The sequence below is a fragment of the Labrus mixtus genome, chromosome 23 (genome assembly GCF_963584025.1).
Source record: "Labrus mixtus chromosome 23, fLabMix1.1, whole genome shotgun sequence".
Classification (NCBI taxonomy): domain Eukaryota; kingdom Metazoa; phylum Chordata; class Actinopteri; order Labriformes; family Labridae; genus Labrus; species Labrus mixtus.
The window spans coordinates 780,640-798,157 of NC_083634.1; the positions used below are offsets into that span (position 1 = coordinate 780,640).

Consider the following 17,518-nt stretch of genomic DNA (forward strand, 5'->3'; position numbering starts at 1 on the left):
CTGACAGATGTGTAGATTGTAACTGCTGTGGTGGTCTGACAGATGTGTAGATTGTGGCTGCTGTGGTGGTCTGACAGATGTGTATATAGTAGCTGCTGTGCTGGTCTGACAGATGTGTAGATTGTAGCTGCTGTGCTGGTCTGACAGATGTGTAGATTGTAGCTGCTGTGGTGGTCTGACAGATGTGTATATAGTAGCTGCTGTGGTGGACTGACAGATGTGTAGATTGTAGCTGCTGTGCTGGTCTGACAGATGTGTAGATTGTGGTGGTCTGACAGATGTGTAGATTGTAGCTGCTGTGGTGGTCTGACAGATGTGTAGATTGTAGCTGCTGTGCTGGTCTGACAGATGTGTAGATTGTAGCTACTGTGGTGGTCTGACTAGCACACACTGGGCCGTCGATGTGTGTGTCTGCTGTATCGGACATGTGTGATATGGTTATGAGGTCACATTAATGCAGACATAATGAGTTAGAAAGAGGGTGGATCAAGTTCTCTCCTCACCAGTTTTCCTCTTTGCTGGGCCGAGCGAGTCTCTCTCAGAGCAAACACGTTTCCACACACAGAGATTTCCCTCCAAACTCCTGGCGCCGGCTCGCACACAAACTCTCCCGCCGGATGCATTACCAGCACACCATTTGTGGTCAGACCGTCCATCAGTCCATCCGACGTCCGCCACTTAGCTGCACGCTCCTACACAGGACACACGTACACACACAAACACAAACACAAACAGACACACACATTTATAAGCACACACAAACACAAACAGACACGACGTAGAGGTCAGATGATGATGGAGGAAGACAAACAGCTGAGTCTGCGTTTTTACGTTTCTATTTCTATCTCAGAGTGAAACTCGGGAGTGTTGTCATCACTGATCAGCTCTCAGCCAATGAAATCGCATGTTTCCATCCTTTTTGTGACGTAATAAATTACATATTTAAAAACAGCCATTTAGCATTTCTGCTTAAAAATAAAGAATAATTGAACAGAAGTTCAGACTAAGGTGTCAGAAAATGATAAATTAACTTAAGGATCAAACCCCTTGGGGCTTATTGCCTTCATGTGATAGGACAGTGGATAGAGTAAGAAATCAGAGGGGGAGAGAGAGAGGAGAATGACATGCAGGAAAGGATCCACAGGCCGGACTGGAACCCAGGCAGCTCACTTGGAGGACTCAAAAAACAATCTGAAAGCATGATACGCTTCAAGTTTGCTACTTAAAGGTCTGAACAAAAAATAAATATTTAATAATAATAATAATGTAACCACCCCCCTTATAAAACACACTCACCCCAAGGAAGATGTTTTTGGAGGAGTCGAAGCCAGCGGCGTAGATCCGGGCGGTGTAGGGGGCGCTGCGCTCACACATGATGCGACAGGCGTAACGAGAGATGGTGCTCTGAGCCGACTGACCTCCACCGCCTCCTTCACCTGCTGCCCCCCCACCCTGACCACCACTGCTGCCCGCCGTATCCGTGACAACAAAGTCAATCATGCTCTCTGTGGAGCGACCGATCTGATGGAGAGGAAGAGAGTTTTTTGATGTTTTTCTTTGAAGATTTATTTTTGGGATTCTTGCTTTTATTGTGTGTTTTAAAATGTGTGTTGACAATCTGAAATAATCTGTATGTTAGACAGGAAGTGTTTTCAAAGTGGGCGAGTCGACCTCTGAGCTCACAAAGGGAAGAAGAAGAATCACTGCTGTGATCTGCTGCAGGAAGAGGGAAAACAGAGGAGACGTCTCTGACTCATCTTTATTTCCTCACTCTCTCATCCTTTCTTACTTGTTCACTAGGGTTAGGGTTAACCCTTTCCTCCTCACTCTTTCTGCTGACGCAGCGTTCTGATAAATCTGCTCTCGGGTCAGATCTGTTTCTGGTTCTATGTTTCTATATTTCTCTCGTTCTCTGACTCTAAAGACCAACTGGTTCTGTCACTATTTGAATAAAAGACTCCTTACAGAAACCATTTAAAAAATATCAGAAGTTTTCTCTTATTTATTTATTTTCTGAAGAGAAAATTAAGATTCACATCATAGACCTTTATTATTTGAGACTGAAACTTTCAATTCTTCTGACCAACCATCCACCTCTGGTTGGTCAGACGACCCCTAGTCTGACATGCCAGTCTGACCCCTGAACTAACCACCACCAGTCTGACATACAACCAACAGGTTGTCCTCCAGACAGGCATGTCTGTGTGTGTCTGTGTGTGTGTGTGTTTATGTCTCTGTGTGTGTGTGTGTGCGTGTGTGTTGACACTGACCTGGAACATGTCTATGTTGGTGTCGTGTGTGTGTGTGTGTGTGTGTGTGTGTGTGTGTGTGTGTGTGTGTGTGTGTGTGTGTGTGTGTGTGTGTGGACACTGAACCGGAACATGTCTGTGTTGGTGTCGTGTGTGTGTGTGTTTATGTGTGTGTGTGTGTGTGTGTGTGTGTGTGTGTGTGTTGACACTGACCTGGAACATGTCTGTGTTGGTATCGTGTGTGTACTCCACAATGACAGAGTGACTCCGTGACAGAGTGTACGAGATGCTGTGCTGACTTTTGTTGCTGAGTGCCTGAAAACAGAAACATGGATTCATTTTTAAACTTTAATTTATAGCTGACAGTGAGCATGCTTATATTTACTGTGAACTGATTGTTTAGTTGTCCCTTAGTCTGGCCGATGGGTGCAGTTACTCACCTTGGACACCAGGGGGGTGGACACATTGTGGATGACGTCAGGTTTGACTCCGTTTGCTTTCGGTCGTTTATAGAGAGCCAGGCGACTTCTCCTGCGACCTTTGTCCCCGTTAGCCAGAGAGCCATTGTGTCTGCAAAACATTCAAATATGCATAATAATAATTAAAAAAACAATTCAAATCAAATCTGTGGCTCCTTTACCGGATGTCATTCCCCACTCTCTCTCTCTCCCTCCCGACTCTATCCACTGTCCTCTCCCCCCCCCCCCCCCCCCCCCAAGAAAAAAAGTCTAAAAAACCCAACATTTAATCAATTTGATCTCTCTGTCTTCACTGATTTCACTGATCATGTCCGTCCATCACATATCGACCCTAATCAAAGCTGAATCAGGTGAGAGATTCCTGGACTGAACTGCAGGTAGACTTTAGATCTGTCCGACCTGTTACACTGTAGTGGTGAAAGAGTATCAATAATAAGTCGTCTCCTTCCTCACCCTAAAACGATGAGCTCTCCGTACTTGACGGGCTCCTTGTCGTCGAGGAAGACTCCGTCGTGGGGCTGAGAGCTGGAGCCCAGGGGGGGTGAGGGCTGGCTCTTATTGCAGGACGGCCTCAGCTCCAGAGATGGGGGGGGACACAGTGCCTCTGAGCTGCCCTCCAAAACCATGCCCACCTGCCTCAGCTGGGGCTCACTGCTGGGGAGGGGGGGACAATGGGTGAGTTACAGATGAAAAAAACACAGTAATACACAATAGAGTAGCTACCACATGTGTTCACGTCAACCCTCACGGCAGGAGTTAAAGCTTGTAGTGACACACAAGCACTTGACCAATAAGCCGATCCAAATGCTGGCATTTGAAAAACTCAAAGAAACATTACATTATAATAGAAGTAGAATACATGTAATGTAGGAGACATACAAAGGGTATCAAACAGACACACAGGTGATGTCTCTAACACCTTCATTGTTTGTCTCAGTTCATGGTATGGTTTCATTTGAAAATGAAATTACTTTTTAATATATATTTGTACAATAATGGGTTAAATATGACATTTTAGATCATTTACATTTTGTATTTGTGTTTTTGGAAGGCACTGGCATTTGGTTACTGACTCAAGTACATCTTACCATTAAAAAAAAAAATATGTACAGATTCACCAACATATGTACCATTGCTAAAGCTACATCATGAACCTCAGAAAGGGTAAAGTAACCTGGGGATTGTCCGTTTTGATCACATGATCTTATACTTCAAGCCTGATCTAGTTCTCACAAGAAGACACACAGAGTGATATGGTGCCATTGTTTGATCTGAGACTGACCTAACACTGTGCTAAGACTGACGTAACACTGTGCTAAGACTGTGCTAAGACTGAGCTAAGACTGTGCTAAAACTGACCTAACACTGTGCGAAGACTGAGCTAAGACTGACCTAACACTGCGCTAAGACTGAGCTAACACTGTGCCAAGACTGACCTAAGACTGTGCCAAGACTGACCTAACACTGTGCTAAGACTGTGCTAAGGCTGAGCTAAGAATGAGCTAAGACTGAGCGAAGACTGTGCTAAGATTGAGCTAACACTGTGCTAAGACTAACCTAAGACTGAGCTAACACTGTGATAAGACTGACCTAACACTGTGCTAAGTCTGTGCTAAGACTGAGCTAAGACTGAGCTAAGACTGACGTAACACTGTGCTAAGACTGAGCTAAGACTGAGCTAAGACTGAGCAAAGACTGTGCTAAGACTGAGCTAACACTGTGCTAAGACTGAGCTAACAGTGTGCTAAGACAGTGCTAAGACTGACCTAAGACTGAGCTAAGGCTGAGCTAAGACTGAGTTAAGACTGTGCTAAGACTGACCTAACACTGTGCTAAGACTGACCTAACAATGTGTTGCACTGACCTAAGAGTGTGCTAAGACTGACCTAACACTGTGCCAAGACTGACCTAAGACTGTGCCAAGACTGACCTAACACTGTGCTAAGACTGTGCTAAGGCTGAGCTAAGAATGAGCTAAGACTGAGCGAAGACTGTGCTAAGATTGAGCTAACACTGTGCTAAGACTAACCTAAGACTGAGCTAACACTGTGATAAGACTGACCTAACACTGTGCTAAGTCTGTGCTAAGACTGAGCTAAGACTGAGCTAAGACTGACCTAAGACTGACCTAACACTGTGCTAAGACTAAGCTAAGACTGACCTAACACTGTGCTAAGACTGAGCTAACACTGTGCTAAGACTGACCAAAGACTGTGCTAAGACTGATCAAAGACTGTGCTAAGACTGACCTAACACTGTGCTAAGACTGACCTAACACTGTGCTAAGACTGTGCTAAGACTGAGCTAAGACTGACCTAACAATGTGCCAAGACTGACCTAAAGCTGTGCTAAGACTGAGCTAAGACTGACCTAAGACTGAGCTAACACTGTGCTAAGACTGAGCTAACAGTGTGCTAAGACAGTGCTAAGACTGACCTAAGACTGAGCTAAGGCTGAGCTAAGACTGAGCTAACACTGTGCTAAGACTGACCTAACACTGTGCTAAGACTGAGTTAACACTGTGTTAAGACTGACCTAACACTGTGCTAAGACTGTGCTAAGACTGAGCTAAGACTGACCTAACACTGTGCTAAGACTGACCTAAAGCTGTGCTAAGACTGAGCGAAGACTGACCTAAGACTGAGCTAACACTGTGCTAAGACTGAGCTAACAGTGTGCTAAGACAGTGCTAAGACTGACCTAAGACTGAGCTAAGGCTGAGCTAAGACTGAGCTAAGACTGTGCTAAGACTGACCTAACACTGTGCTAAGACTGAACTAACAATGTGTTGCACTGACCTAAGAGTCTGCTAAGACTGACCTAACACTGTGTTAAGACTGAGCTAAGACTGTGCTAAGACTGACCTAACACTGTGCTAAGACTGAGCTAAGACTGACCTAACAAAGTGCTAAGACTGAGTTAACACTGTGTTAAGACTGACCTAACACTGTGCTAAGACTGTGCTAAGACTGAGCTAAGTCTGTGCTAAGACTGACCTAACACTGTGCTAACACTGAGCTAAGACTGACCTAACACTGTGCTAAGACTGAGTTAACACTGTGTTAAGACTGACCTAACACTGTGCTAAGACTGTGCTAAGACTGAGCTAAGACTGACCTAACACTGTGCTAAGACTGACCTAAAGCTGTGCTAAGACTGAGCTAAGACTGACCTAACACTGTGCTAAGACTGACCTAAAGCTGTGCTAAGACTGAGCTAAGACTGACCTAACACTGTGCTAAGACTGAGCTACAACTGTGTTAAGACCGACCTAAACCTGTGCTAAGACTGAGCTAACACTGTGCTAAGACAGTGCTAAGACTGAGCTAAGACTGAGCTAAGGCTGACCTAACACTGTGCTAAGACTAAGCTAAGACTGACCTAACACTGCGCTAAGACTGACCAAAGACTGTGCTAAGACTGACCTAACACTGTGCTAAGACTGACCTAACACTGTGCTAAGACTGAGCTACAACTGTGTTAAGACTGACCTAAACCTGTGCTAAGACTGACCTAAGACTGAGCTAACACTGTGCTAAGACTGACCTAACACTGTGCTAAGACTGAGCTAAGACTGACCTAATACTGTGCTAAGACTGAGTAAACACTGTGTTAAGACTGACCTAACACTGACCTAACACTGTGCTAAGACTGAGCTAAGACTGAGCTGACACTGTGCTAAGACTGAGCTAAGACCGTGCTAAGATTGTGCTAAGACTGAGCTAAGACTGAGGTAAGACTGAGCTAACACTGTGCTAAGATTGTGCTAAGACTGAGCTAAGACTGAGCTAAGACTAAGCTAAGACTGTCCTAAGACTGATCTAACACTGAGCTAAGACTGAGCTGACACTGTGCTAAGACTGAGCTGACACTGTGCTAAGACTGAGCTATGACTGTGCTAAGTTTGTGCTAAGACTGAGCTAAGACTGAGCTAACACTGTGCTAAGACTGATCTAACACTGTGCTAAGACTGACCTAACACTGTGCTAAGACTGAGCCAAGACTGAGCTAACACTGTGCTAAGACTGACCTAAGACTGTGCTAAGACTGTGCTAAGACTGACCTAAGACTGTGCTAAGACTGACCTAAAGCTGTGCTAAGACTGAGCGAAGACTGACCTAAGACTGAGCTAACACTGTGCTAAGACTGAGCTAACAGTGTGCTAAGACAGTGCTAAGACTGACCTAAGACTGAGCTAAGGCTGAGCTAAGACTGAGCTAAGACTGTGCTAAGACTGACCTAACACTGTGCTAAGACTGAACTAACAATGTGTTGCACTGACCTAAGAGTCTGCTAAGACTGACCTAACACTGTGTTAAGACTGACCTAACACTGTGCTAAGATTGAGCAAACACTGTGCTAAGACTGAGCTAAGACTGAGCTGACATTGTGCTAAGACTGAGCTGAAACTGTGCTAAGACTGAGCTAAGACTGTGCTAAGACTGACCTAACACTGTGCTAAGACTGAGCTAAGACTGACCTAACAAAGTGCTAAGACTGAGTTAACACTGTGTTAAGACTGACCTAACACTGTGCTAAGACTGTGCTAAGACTGAGCTAAGTCTGTGCTAAGACTGACCTAACACTGTGCTAACACTGAGCTAAGACTGACCTAACACTGTGCTAAGACTGAGTTAACACTGTGTTAAGACTGACCTAACACTGTGCTAAGACTGTGCTAAGACTGAGCTAAGACTGACCTAACACTGTGCTAAGACTGACCTAAAGCTGTGCTAAGACTGAGCTAAGACTGACCTAACACTGTGCTAAGACTGACCTAAAGCTGTGCTAAGACTGAGCTAAGACTGACCTAACACTGTGCTAAGACTGAGCTACAACTGTGTTAAGACCGACCTAAACCTGTGCTAAGACTGAGCTAACACTGTGCTAAGACAGTGCTAAGACTGAGCTAAGACTGAGCTAAGGCTGACCTAACACTGTGCTAAGACTAAGCTAAGACTGACCTAACACTGCGCTAAGACTGACCAAAGACTGTGCTAAGACTGACCTAACACTGTGCTAAGACTGACCTAACACTGTGCTAAGGCTGACCTAACACTGTGCTAAGACTAAGCTAAGACTGACCTAACACTGCGCTAAGACTGACCAAAGACTGTGCTAAGACTGACCTAACACTGTGCTAAGACTGACCTAACACTGTGCTAAGACTGAGCTACAACTGTGTTAAGACTGACCTAAACCTGTGCTAAGACTGACCTAAGACTGAGCTAACACTGTGCTAAGACTGAGCTAAAACTGTGCTAAGACAGTGCTAAGAATGAGCTAAGACTGAGCTAAGACTGAGCTAAGACTGACCTAACACTGTGTTGCACTGACCTAAGACTGTGCTAAGACTGACCTAACACTGTGCTAAGACTGACCTAACACTGTGCTAAGACTGAGCTAAGACTGAGCTAAGACTGTGCTAAGACTGAGCTGAAACTGTGCTAAGACTGAGTTAAGACTGACCTAACACTGTGCTAAGACTGAGCTAAGACTGTGCTAAGACTGACCTAACACTGTGCTAAGACTGAGCCAAGACTGACCTAACACTGTGCTAAGACTGAGTTAACACTGTGCTAAGACTGACCTAAGACTGAGCTAACACTGTGCTAAGACTGAGCTAACACTGTGCTAAGACAGTGCTAAGAATGAGCTAAGACTGACCTAACACTGTGCTAAGACTGACCTAACACTGTGCTAAGACTGAGCTAATACTGACCTAACACTGTGCTAAGACTGAGCTAACACTGTGCTAAGACAGTGCAAAGAATGAGCTAAGACTGAGCTAAGACTTAGCTAAGACTGACCTAAGACTGACCTAACACTGTGTTGCACTGACCTAAGACTGTGCTAAAACTGACCTAACACTGTGCTAAGACTGACCTAACACTGTGCTAAGACTGACCTAACACTGTGCTAAGACTGACCTAACACTGTGCTAAGACTGACCTAACACTGTGCTAAGACTGTGCTAAGACTGAGCTAAGACTGAGCTAAGACTGTGCTAAGACTGAGCTACAACTGTGTTAAGACTGACATAAACCTGTGCTAAGACTGACCTAACACTGTGCTAAGATTGAGCAAACACTGTGCTAAGACTGAGCTAAGACTGAGCTGACATTGTGCTAAGACTGAGCTGAAACTGTGCTAAGACTGAGCTAAGACTGTGCTAAGACTGACCTAACACTGTGCTAAGACTGAGCTAAGACTGACCTAACAAAGTGCTAAGACTGAGTTAACACTGTGTTAAGACTGACCTAACACTGTGCTAAGACTGTGCTAAGACTGAGCTAAGTCTGTGCTAAGACTGACCTAACACTGTGCTAACACTGAGCTAAGACTGACCTAACACTGTGCTAAGACTGAGTTAACACTGTGTTAAGACTGACCTAACACTGTGCTAAGACTGTGCTAAGACTGAGCTAAGACTGACCTAACACTGTGCTAAGACTGACCTAAAGCTGTGCTAAGACTGAGCTAAGACTGACCTAACACTGTGCTAAGACTGACCTAAAGCTGTGCTAAGACTGAGCTAAGACTGACCTAACACTGTGCTAAGACTGAGCTACAACTGTGTTAAGACCGACCTAAACCTGTGCTAAGACTGAGCTAACACTGTGCTAAGACAGTGCTAAGACTGAGCTAAGACTGAGCTAAGGCTGACCTAACACTGTGCCAAGACTAAGCTAAGACTGACCTAACACTGCGCTAAGACTGACCAAAGACTGTGCTAAGACTGACCTAACACTGTGCTAAGGCTGACCTAACACTGTGCTAAGACTAAGCTAAGACTGACCTAACACTGCGCTAAGACTGACCAACGACTGTGCTAAGACTGACCTAACACTGTGCTAAGACTGACCTAACACTGTGCTAAGACTGAGCTACAACTGTGTTAAGACTGACCTAAACCTGTGCTAAGACTGAGCGAAGACTGAGCTAAGACTGACCTAACACTGTGTTGCACTGACCTAAGACTGTGCTAAGACTGACCTAACACTGTGCTAAGACTGAGCTAAGACTGAGCTAAGACTGTGCTAAGACTGAGCTGAAACTGTGCTAAGACTGAGTTAAGACTGACCTAACACTGTGCTAAGACTGAGCTAAGACTGTGCTAAGACAGTGCTAAGAATGAGCTAAGACTGAGCTAAGACTGAGCGAAGACTGAGCTAAGACTGACCTAACACTGTGTTGCACTGACCTAAGACTGTGCTAAGACTGACCTAACACTGTGCTAAGACTGACCTAACACTGTGCTAAGACTGAGCTAAGACTGAGCTAAGACTGTGCTAAGACTGAGCTGAAACTGTGCTAAGACTGAGTTAAGACTGACCTAACACTGTGCTAAGACTGAGCTAAGACTGTGCTAAGACTGACCTAACACTGTGCTAAGACTGAGCTAAGACTGACCTAACACTGTGCTAAGACTGAGTTAACACTGTGCTAAGACTGACCTAAGACTGAGCTAACACTGTGCTAAGACTGAGCTAACACTGTGCTAAGACAGTGCTAAGAATGAGCTAAGACTGACCTAACACTGTGCTAAGACTGACCTAACACTGTGCTAAGACTGAGCTAAGACTGACCTAACACTGTGCTAAGACTGACCTAACACTGTGCTAAGACTGAGCTAACACTGTGCTAAGACAGTGCTAAGAATGAGCTAAGACTGAGCTAAGACTTAGCTAAGACTGACCTAAGACTGACCTAATACTGTGTTGCACTGACCTAAGACTGTGCTAAGACTGACCTAACACTGTGCTAAGACTGACCTAACACTGTGCTAAGACTGACCTAACACTGTGCTAAGACTGAGTAAACACTGTGTTAAGACTGACCTAACACTGTGCTAAGACTGTGCTAAGACTGAGCTAAGACTGAGCTAAGACTGTGCTAAGACTGAGCTACAACTGTGTTAAGACTGACATAAACCTGTGCTAAGACTGACCTAAGACTGAGCTAACACTGTGCTGCAGTGACCTAACACTGTGCTAAGACTGACCTAAGACTGAGCTAACACTGTGCTAAGACTGAGCTGAAACTGTGCTAAGAATAAGCTATGACTGTGCTAAGACTGACCTAACACCGTGCTAAGACTGAGCTAAGACTGACCTAACACTGTGCTAAGACTGAGTTAACACTGTGTTAAGACTGACCTAACACTGTGCTAAGACTGTGCTAAGACTGAGCTAAGACTGTGCTAAGACTGACCTAACACTGTGCTAAGACTGAGCTAAGACTGACCTAACACTGTGCTAAGACTGAGTTAACACTGTGCTAAGACTGACCTAAGACTGAGCTAACACTGTGCTAAGACTGAGCTAACACTGTGCTAAGACAGTGCTAAGAATGAGCTAAGACTGACCTAACACTGTGCTAAGACTGAGCTAAAGCTGTGCTAAGACTGAGCTAAGACTGACCTAACACTGTGCTAAGACTGACCTAACACTGTGCTGCACTGACCTAACACTGTGTTGCACTGACCTAATACTGTGCTAAGACTGTGCTAAGACTGTGCTAACACTGAGCTAAGACTGACCTAATACTGTGCTAAGACTGAGTAAACACTGTGTTAAGACTGACCTAACACTGACCTAACACTGTGCTAAGACTGAGCTAAGACTGAGCTGACACTGTGCTAAGACTGAGCTAAGACCGTGCTAAGATTGTGCTAAGACTGAGCTAAGACTGAGGTAAGACTGAGCTAACACTGTGCTAAGATTGTGCTAAGACTGAGCTAAGACTGAGCTAAGACTAAGCTAAGACTGTCCTAAGACTGATCTAACACTGAGCTAAGACTGAGCTGACACTGTGCTAAGACTGAGCTGACACTGTGCTAAGACTGAGCTAAGACTGTGCTAAGTTTGTGCTAAGACTGAGCTAAGACTGAGCTAACACTGTGCTAAGACTGACCTAACACTGTGCTAAGACTGAGCCAAGACTGAGCTAACACTGTGCTAAGACTGAGCTAAGACTGACCTAACACTGTGCTAAGACTGAGTTAACACTGTGCTAAGACTGACCTAAGACTGAGCTAACACTGTGCTAAGACTGAGCTAACACTGTGCTAAGACAGTGCTAAGAATGAGCTAAGACTGACCTAACACTGTGCTAAGACTGACCTAACACTGTGCTAAGACTGAGCTAAGACTGACCTAACACTGTGCTAAGACTGACCTAACACTGTGCTAAGACTGAGCTAACACTGTGCTAAGACAGTGCTAAGAATGAGCTAAGACTGAGCTAAGACTTAGCTAAGACTGACCTAAGACTGACCTAACACTGTGTTGCACTGACCTAAGACTGTGCTAAGACTGACCTAACACTGTGCTAAGACTGACCTAACACTGTGCTAAGACTGACCTAACACTGTGCTAAGACTGACCTAACACTGTGCTAAGACTGAGTAAACACTGTGTTAAGACTGACCTAACACTGTGCTAAGACTGTGCTAAGACTGAGCTAAGACTAAGCTAAGACTGTGCTAAGACTGAGCTACAACTGTGTTAAGACTGACCTAAACCTGTGCTAAGACTGACCTAACACTGTGCTAAGATTGAGCAAACACTGTGCTAAGACTGAGCTAAGACTGAGCTGACATTGTGCTAAGACTGAGCTGAAACTGTGCTAAGACTGAGCTAAGACTGTGCTAAGACTGACCTAACACTGTGCTAAGACTGAGCTAAGACTGACCTAACAAAGTGCTAAGACTGAGTTAACACTGTGTTAAGACTGACCTAACACTGTGCTAAGACTGTGCTAAGACTGAGCTAAGTCTGTGCTAAGACTGACCTAACACTGTGCTAACACTGAGCTAAGACTGACCTAACACTGTGCTAAGACTGAGTTAACACTGTGTTAAGACTGACCTAACACTGTGCTAAGACTGTGCTAAGACTGAGCTAAGACTGACCTAACACTGTGCTAAGACTGACCTAAAGCTGTGCTAAGACTGAGCTAAGACTGACCTAACACTGTGCTAAGACTGAGCTACAACTGTGTTAAGACCGACCTAAACCTGTGCTAAGACTGAGCTAACACTGTGCTAAGACAGTGCTAAGACTGAGCTAAGACTGAGCTAAGGCTGACCTAACACTGTGCCAAGACTAAGCTAAGACTGACCTAACACTGCGCTAAGACTGACCAAAGACTGTGCTAAGACTGACCTAACACTGTGCTAAGACTGACCTAACACTGTGCTAAGGCTGACCTAACACTGTGCTAAGACTAAGCTAAGACTGACCTAACACTGCGCTAAGACTGACCAAAGACTGTGCTAAGACTGACCTAACACTGTGCTAAGACTGACCTAACACTGTGCTAAGACTGAGCTACAACTGTGTTAAGACTGACCTAAACCTGTGCTAAGACTGACCTAAGACTGAGCTAACACTGTGCTAAGACTGAGCTAAAACTGTGCTAAGACAGTGCTAAGAATGAGCTAAGACTGAGCTAAGACTGAGCTAAGACTGACCTAACACTGTGTTGCACTGACCTAAGACTGTGCTAAGACTGACCTAACACTGTGCTAAGACTGACCTAACACTGTGCTAAGACTGAGCTAAGACTGAGCTAAGACTGAGCTAAGACTGTGCTAAGACTGAGCTGAAACTGTGCTAAGACTGAGTTAAGACTGACCTAACACTGTGCTAAGACTGAGCTAAGACTGTGCTAAGACTGACCTAACACTGTGCTAAGACTGAGCTAAGACTGACCTAACACTGTGCTAAGACTGAGTTAACACTGTGCTAAGACTGACCTAAGACTGAGCTAACACTGTGCTAAGACTGAGCTAACACTGTGCTAAGACAGTGCTAAGAATGAGCTAAGACTGACCTAACACTGTGCTAAGACTGACCTAACACTGTGCTAAGACTGAGCTAAGACTGACCTAACACTGTGCTAAGACTGACCTAACACTGTGCTAAGACTGAGCTAACACTGTGCTAAGACAGTGCTAAGAATGAGCTAAGACTGAGCTAAGACTTAGCTAAGACTGACCTAAGACTGACCTAAGACTGTGTTGCACTGACCTAAGACTGTGCTAAGACTGACCTAACACTGTGCTAAGACTGACCTAACACTGTGCTAAGACTGACCTAACACTGTGCTAAGACTGAGTAAACACTGTGTTAAGACTGACCTAACACTGTGCTAAGACTGTGCTAAGACTGAGCTAAGACTGAGCTAAGACTGTGCTAAGACTGAGCTACAACTGTGTTAAGACTGACCTAAACCTGTGCTAAGACTGACCTAAGACTGAGCTAACACTGTGCTGCAGTGACCTAACACTGTGCTAAGACTGACCTAAGACTGAGCTAACACTGTGCTAAGACTGAGCTGAAACTGTGCTAAGACTGACCTAAAGCTGTGCTAAGACTGAGCTAAGACTGACCTAACACTGTGCTAAGACTGAGCTACAACTGTGTTAAGACCGACCTAAACCTGTGCTAAGACTGAGCTAACACTGTGCTAAGACAGTGCTAAGACTGAGCTAAGACTGAGCTAAGGCTGACCTAACACTGTGCCAAGACTAAGCTAAGACTGACCTAACACTGCGCTAAGACTGACCAAAGACTGTGCTAAGACTGACCTAACACTGTGCTAAGACTGACCTAACACTGTGCTAAGGCTGACCTAACACTGTGCTAAGACTAAGCTAAGACTGACCTAACACTGCGCTAAGACTGACCAAAGACTGTGCTAAGACTGACCTAACACTGTGCTAAGACTGACCTAACACTGTGCTAAGACTGAGCTACAACTGTGTTAAGACTGACCTAAACCTGTGCTAAGACTGACCTAAGACTGAGCTAACACTGTGCTAAGACTGAGCTAAAACTGTGCTAAGACAGTGCTAAGAATGAGCTAAGACTGAGCTAAGACTGAGCTAAGACTGACCTAACACTGTGTTGCACTGACCTAAGACTGTGCTAAGACTGACCTAACACTGTGCTAAGACTGACCTAACACTGTGCTAAGACTGAGCTAAGACTGAGCTAAGACTGAGCTAAGACTGTGCTAAGACTGAGCTGAAACTGTGCTAAGACTGAGTTAAGACTGACCTAACACTGTGCTAAGACTGAGCTAAGACTGTGCTAAGACTGAGCTAAGACTGACCTAACACTGTGCTAAGACTGAGTTAACACTGTGCTAAGACTGAGTTAACACTGTGCTAAGACTGACCTAAGACTGAGCTAACACTGTGCTAAGACTGAGCTAACACTGTGCTAAGACAGTGCTAAGAATGAGCTAAGACTGACCTAACACTGTGCTAAGACTGACCTAACACTGTGCTAAGACTGAGCTAAGACTGACCTAACACTGTGCTAAGACTGACCTAACACTGTGCTAAGACTGAGCTAACACTGTGCTAAGACAGTGCTAAGAATGAGCTAAGACTGAGCTAAGACTTAGCTAAGACTGACCTAAGACTGACCTAAGACTGTGTTGCACTGACCTAAGACTGTGCTAAGACTGACCTAACACTGTGCTAAGACTGACCTAACACTGTGCTAAGACTGACCTAACACTGTGCTAAGACTGAGTAAACACTGTGTTAAGACTGACCTAACACTGTGCTAAGACTGTGCTAAGACTGAGCTAAGACTGAGCTAAGACTGTGCTAAGACTGAGCTACAACTGTGTTAAGACTGACCTAAACCTGTGCTAAGACTGACCTAAGACTGAGCTAACACTGTGCTGCAGTGACCTAACACTGTGCTAAGACTGACCTAAGACTGAGCTAACACTGTGCTAAGACTGAGCTGAAACTGTGCTAAGAATAAGCTATGACTGTGCTAAGACTGACCTAACACCGTGCTAAGACTGAGCTAAGACTGACCTAACACTGTGCTAAGACTGAGCTACAACTGTGTTAAGACCGACCTAAACCTGTGCTAAGACTGAGCTAACACTGTGCTAAGACAGTGCTAAGACTGAGCTAAGACTGAGCTAAGGCTGACCTAACACTGTGCCAAGACTAAGCTAAGACTGACCTAACACTGCGCTAAGACTGACCAAAGACTGTGCTAAGACTGACCTAACACTGTGCTAAGACTGACCTAACACTGTGCTAAGGCTGACCTAACACTGTGCTAAGACTAAGCTAAGACTGACCTAACACTGCGCTAAGACTGACCAAAGACTGTGCTAAGACTGACCTAACACTGTGCTAAGACTGACCTAACACTGTGCTAAGACTGAGCTACAACTGTGTTAAGACTGACCTAAACCTGTGCTAAGACTGACCTAAGACTGAGCTAACACTGTGCTAAGACTGAGCTAAAACTGTGCTAAGACAGTGCTAAGAATGAGCTAAGACTGAGCTAAGACTGAGCTAAGACTGACCTAACACTGTGTTGCACTGACCTAAGACTGTGCTAAGACTGACCTAACACTGTGCTAAGACTGACCTAACACTGTGCTAAGACTGAGCTAAGACTGAGCTAAGACTGTGCTAAGACTGAGCTGAAACTGTGCTAAGACTGAGTTAAGACTGACCTAACACTGTGCTAAGACTGAGCTAAGACTGTGCTAAGACTGACCTAACACTGTGCTAAGACTGAGCTAAGACTGACCTAACACTGTGCTAAGACTGAGTTAACACTGTGCTAAGACTGACCTAAGACTGAGCTAACACTGTGCTAAGACTGAGCTAACACTGTGCTAAGACAGTGCTAAGAATGAGCTAAGACTGACCTAACACTGTGCTAAGACTGACCTAACACTGTGCTAAGACTGAGCTAAGACTGACCTAACACTGTGCTAAGACTGACCTAACACTGTGCTAAGACTGAGCTAACACTGTGCTAAGACAGTGCTAAGAATGAGCTAAGACTGAGCTAAGACTTAGCTAAGACTGACCTAAGACTGACCTAAGACTGTGTTGCACTGACCTAAGACTGTGCTAAGACTGACCTAACACTGTGCTAAGACTGACCTAACACTGTGCTAAGACTGACCTAACACTGTGCTAAGACTGAGTAAACACTGTGTTAAGACTGACCTAACACTGTGCTAAGACTGTGCTAAGACTGAGCTAAGACTGAGCTAAGACTGTGCTAAGACTGAGCTACAACTGTGTTAAGACTGACCTAAACCTGTGCTAAGACTGACCTAAGACTGAGCTAACACTGTGCTGCAGTGACCTAACACTGTGCTAAGACTGACCTAAGACTGAGCTAACACTGTGCTAAGACTGAGCTGAAACTGTGCTAAGAATAAGCTATGACTGTGCTAAGACTGACCTAACACCGTGCTAAGACTGAGCTAAGACTGACCTAACACTGTGCTAAGACTGAGTTAACACTGTGTTAAGACTGACCTAACACTGTGCTAAGACTGTGCTAAGACTGAGCTAAGACTGTGCTAAGACTGACCTAACACTGTGCTAAGACTGAGCTAAGACTGACCTAACACTGTGCTAAGACTGAGTTAACACTGTGCTAAGACTGACCTAAGACTGAGCTAACACTGTGCTAAGACTGAGCTAACACTGTGCTAAGACAGTGCTAAGAATGAGCTAAGACTGACCTAACACTGTGCTAAGACTGACCTAAAGCTGTGCTAAGACTGAGCTAAGACTGACCTAACACTGTGCTAAGACTGACCTAACACTGTGCTGCACTGACCTAACACTGTGTTGCACTGACCTAATACTGTGCTAAGACTGACCTAACACTGTGCTAAGACTGAGCTAAGACTGACCTAATACTGTGCTAAGACTGAGTAAACACTGTGTTAAGACTGACCTAACACTGACCTAACACTGTGCTAAGACTGAGC

The 17,518-nt window shown here is 44.8% G+C and overlaps 1 protein-coding gene across 2 annotated transcripts in view; it reads right to left on the bottom strand.

Annotated features, from left to right (window-relative positions):
• Positions 1–17,518, bottom strand: part of peli3 (pellino E3 ubiquitin protein ligase family member 3) — a 35,821-nt gene that overhangs the window by 1,709 nt on the left and 16,594 nt on the right. The window contains exons 2-6 of one of the 2 annotated variants that reach the window (XM_061030829.1): positions 3,182–3,379; positions 2,690–2,819; positions 2,463–2,564; positions 1,297–1,521; positions 504–692 (exon numbers count right to left, since the gene is read on the bottom strand). In XM_061030829.1, coding sequence (XP_060886812.1) covers positions 504–692; positions 1,297–1,521; positions 2,463–2,564; positions 2,690–2,819; positions 3,182–3,354 — 819 coding nt within the window. In that variant the 5' untranslated portion in view covers positions 3,355–3,379. Of the gene's footprint in view, positions 1–503; positions 693–1,296; positions 1,522–2,462; positions 2,565–2,689; positions 2,820–3,181; positions 3,383–17,518 lie in introns of both variants that reach the window. The other variant, XM_061030828.1, reaches the window with a different exon arrangement.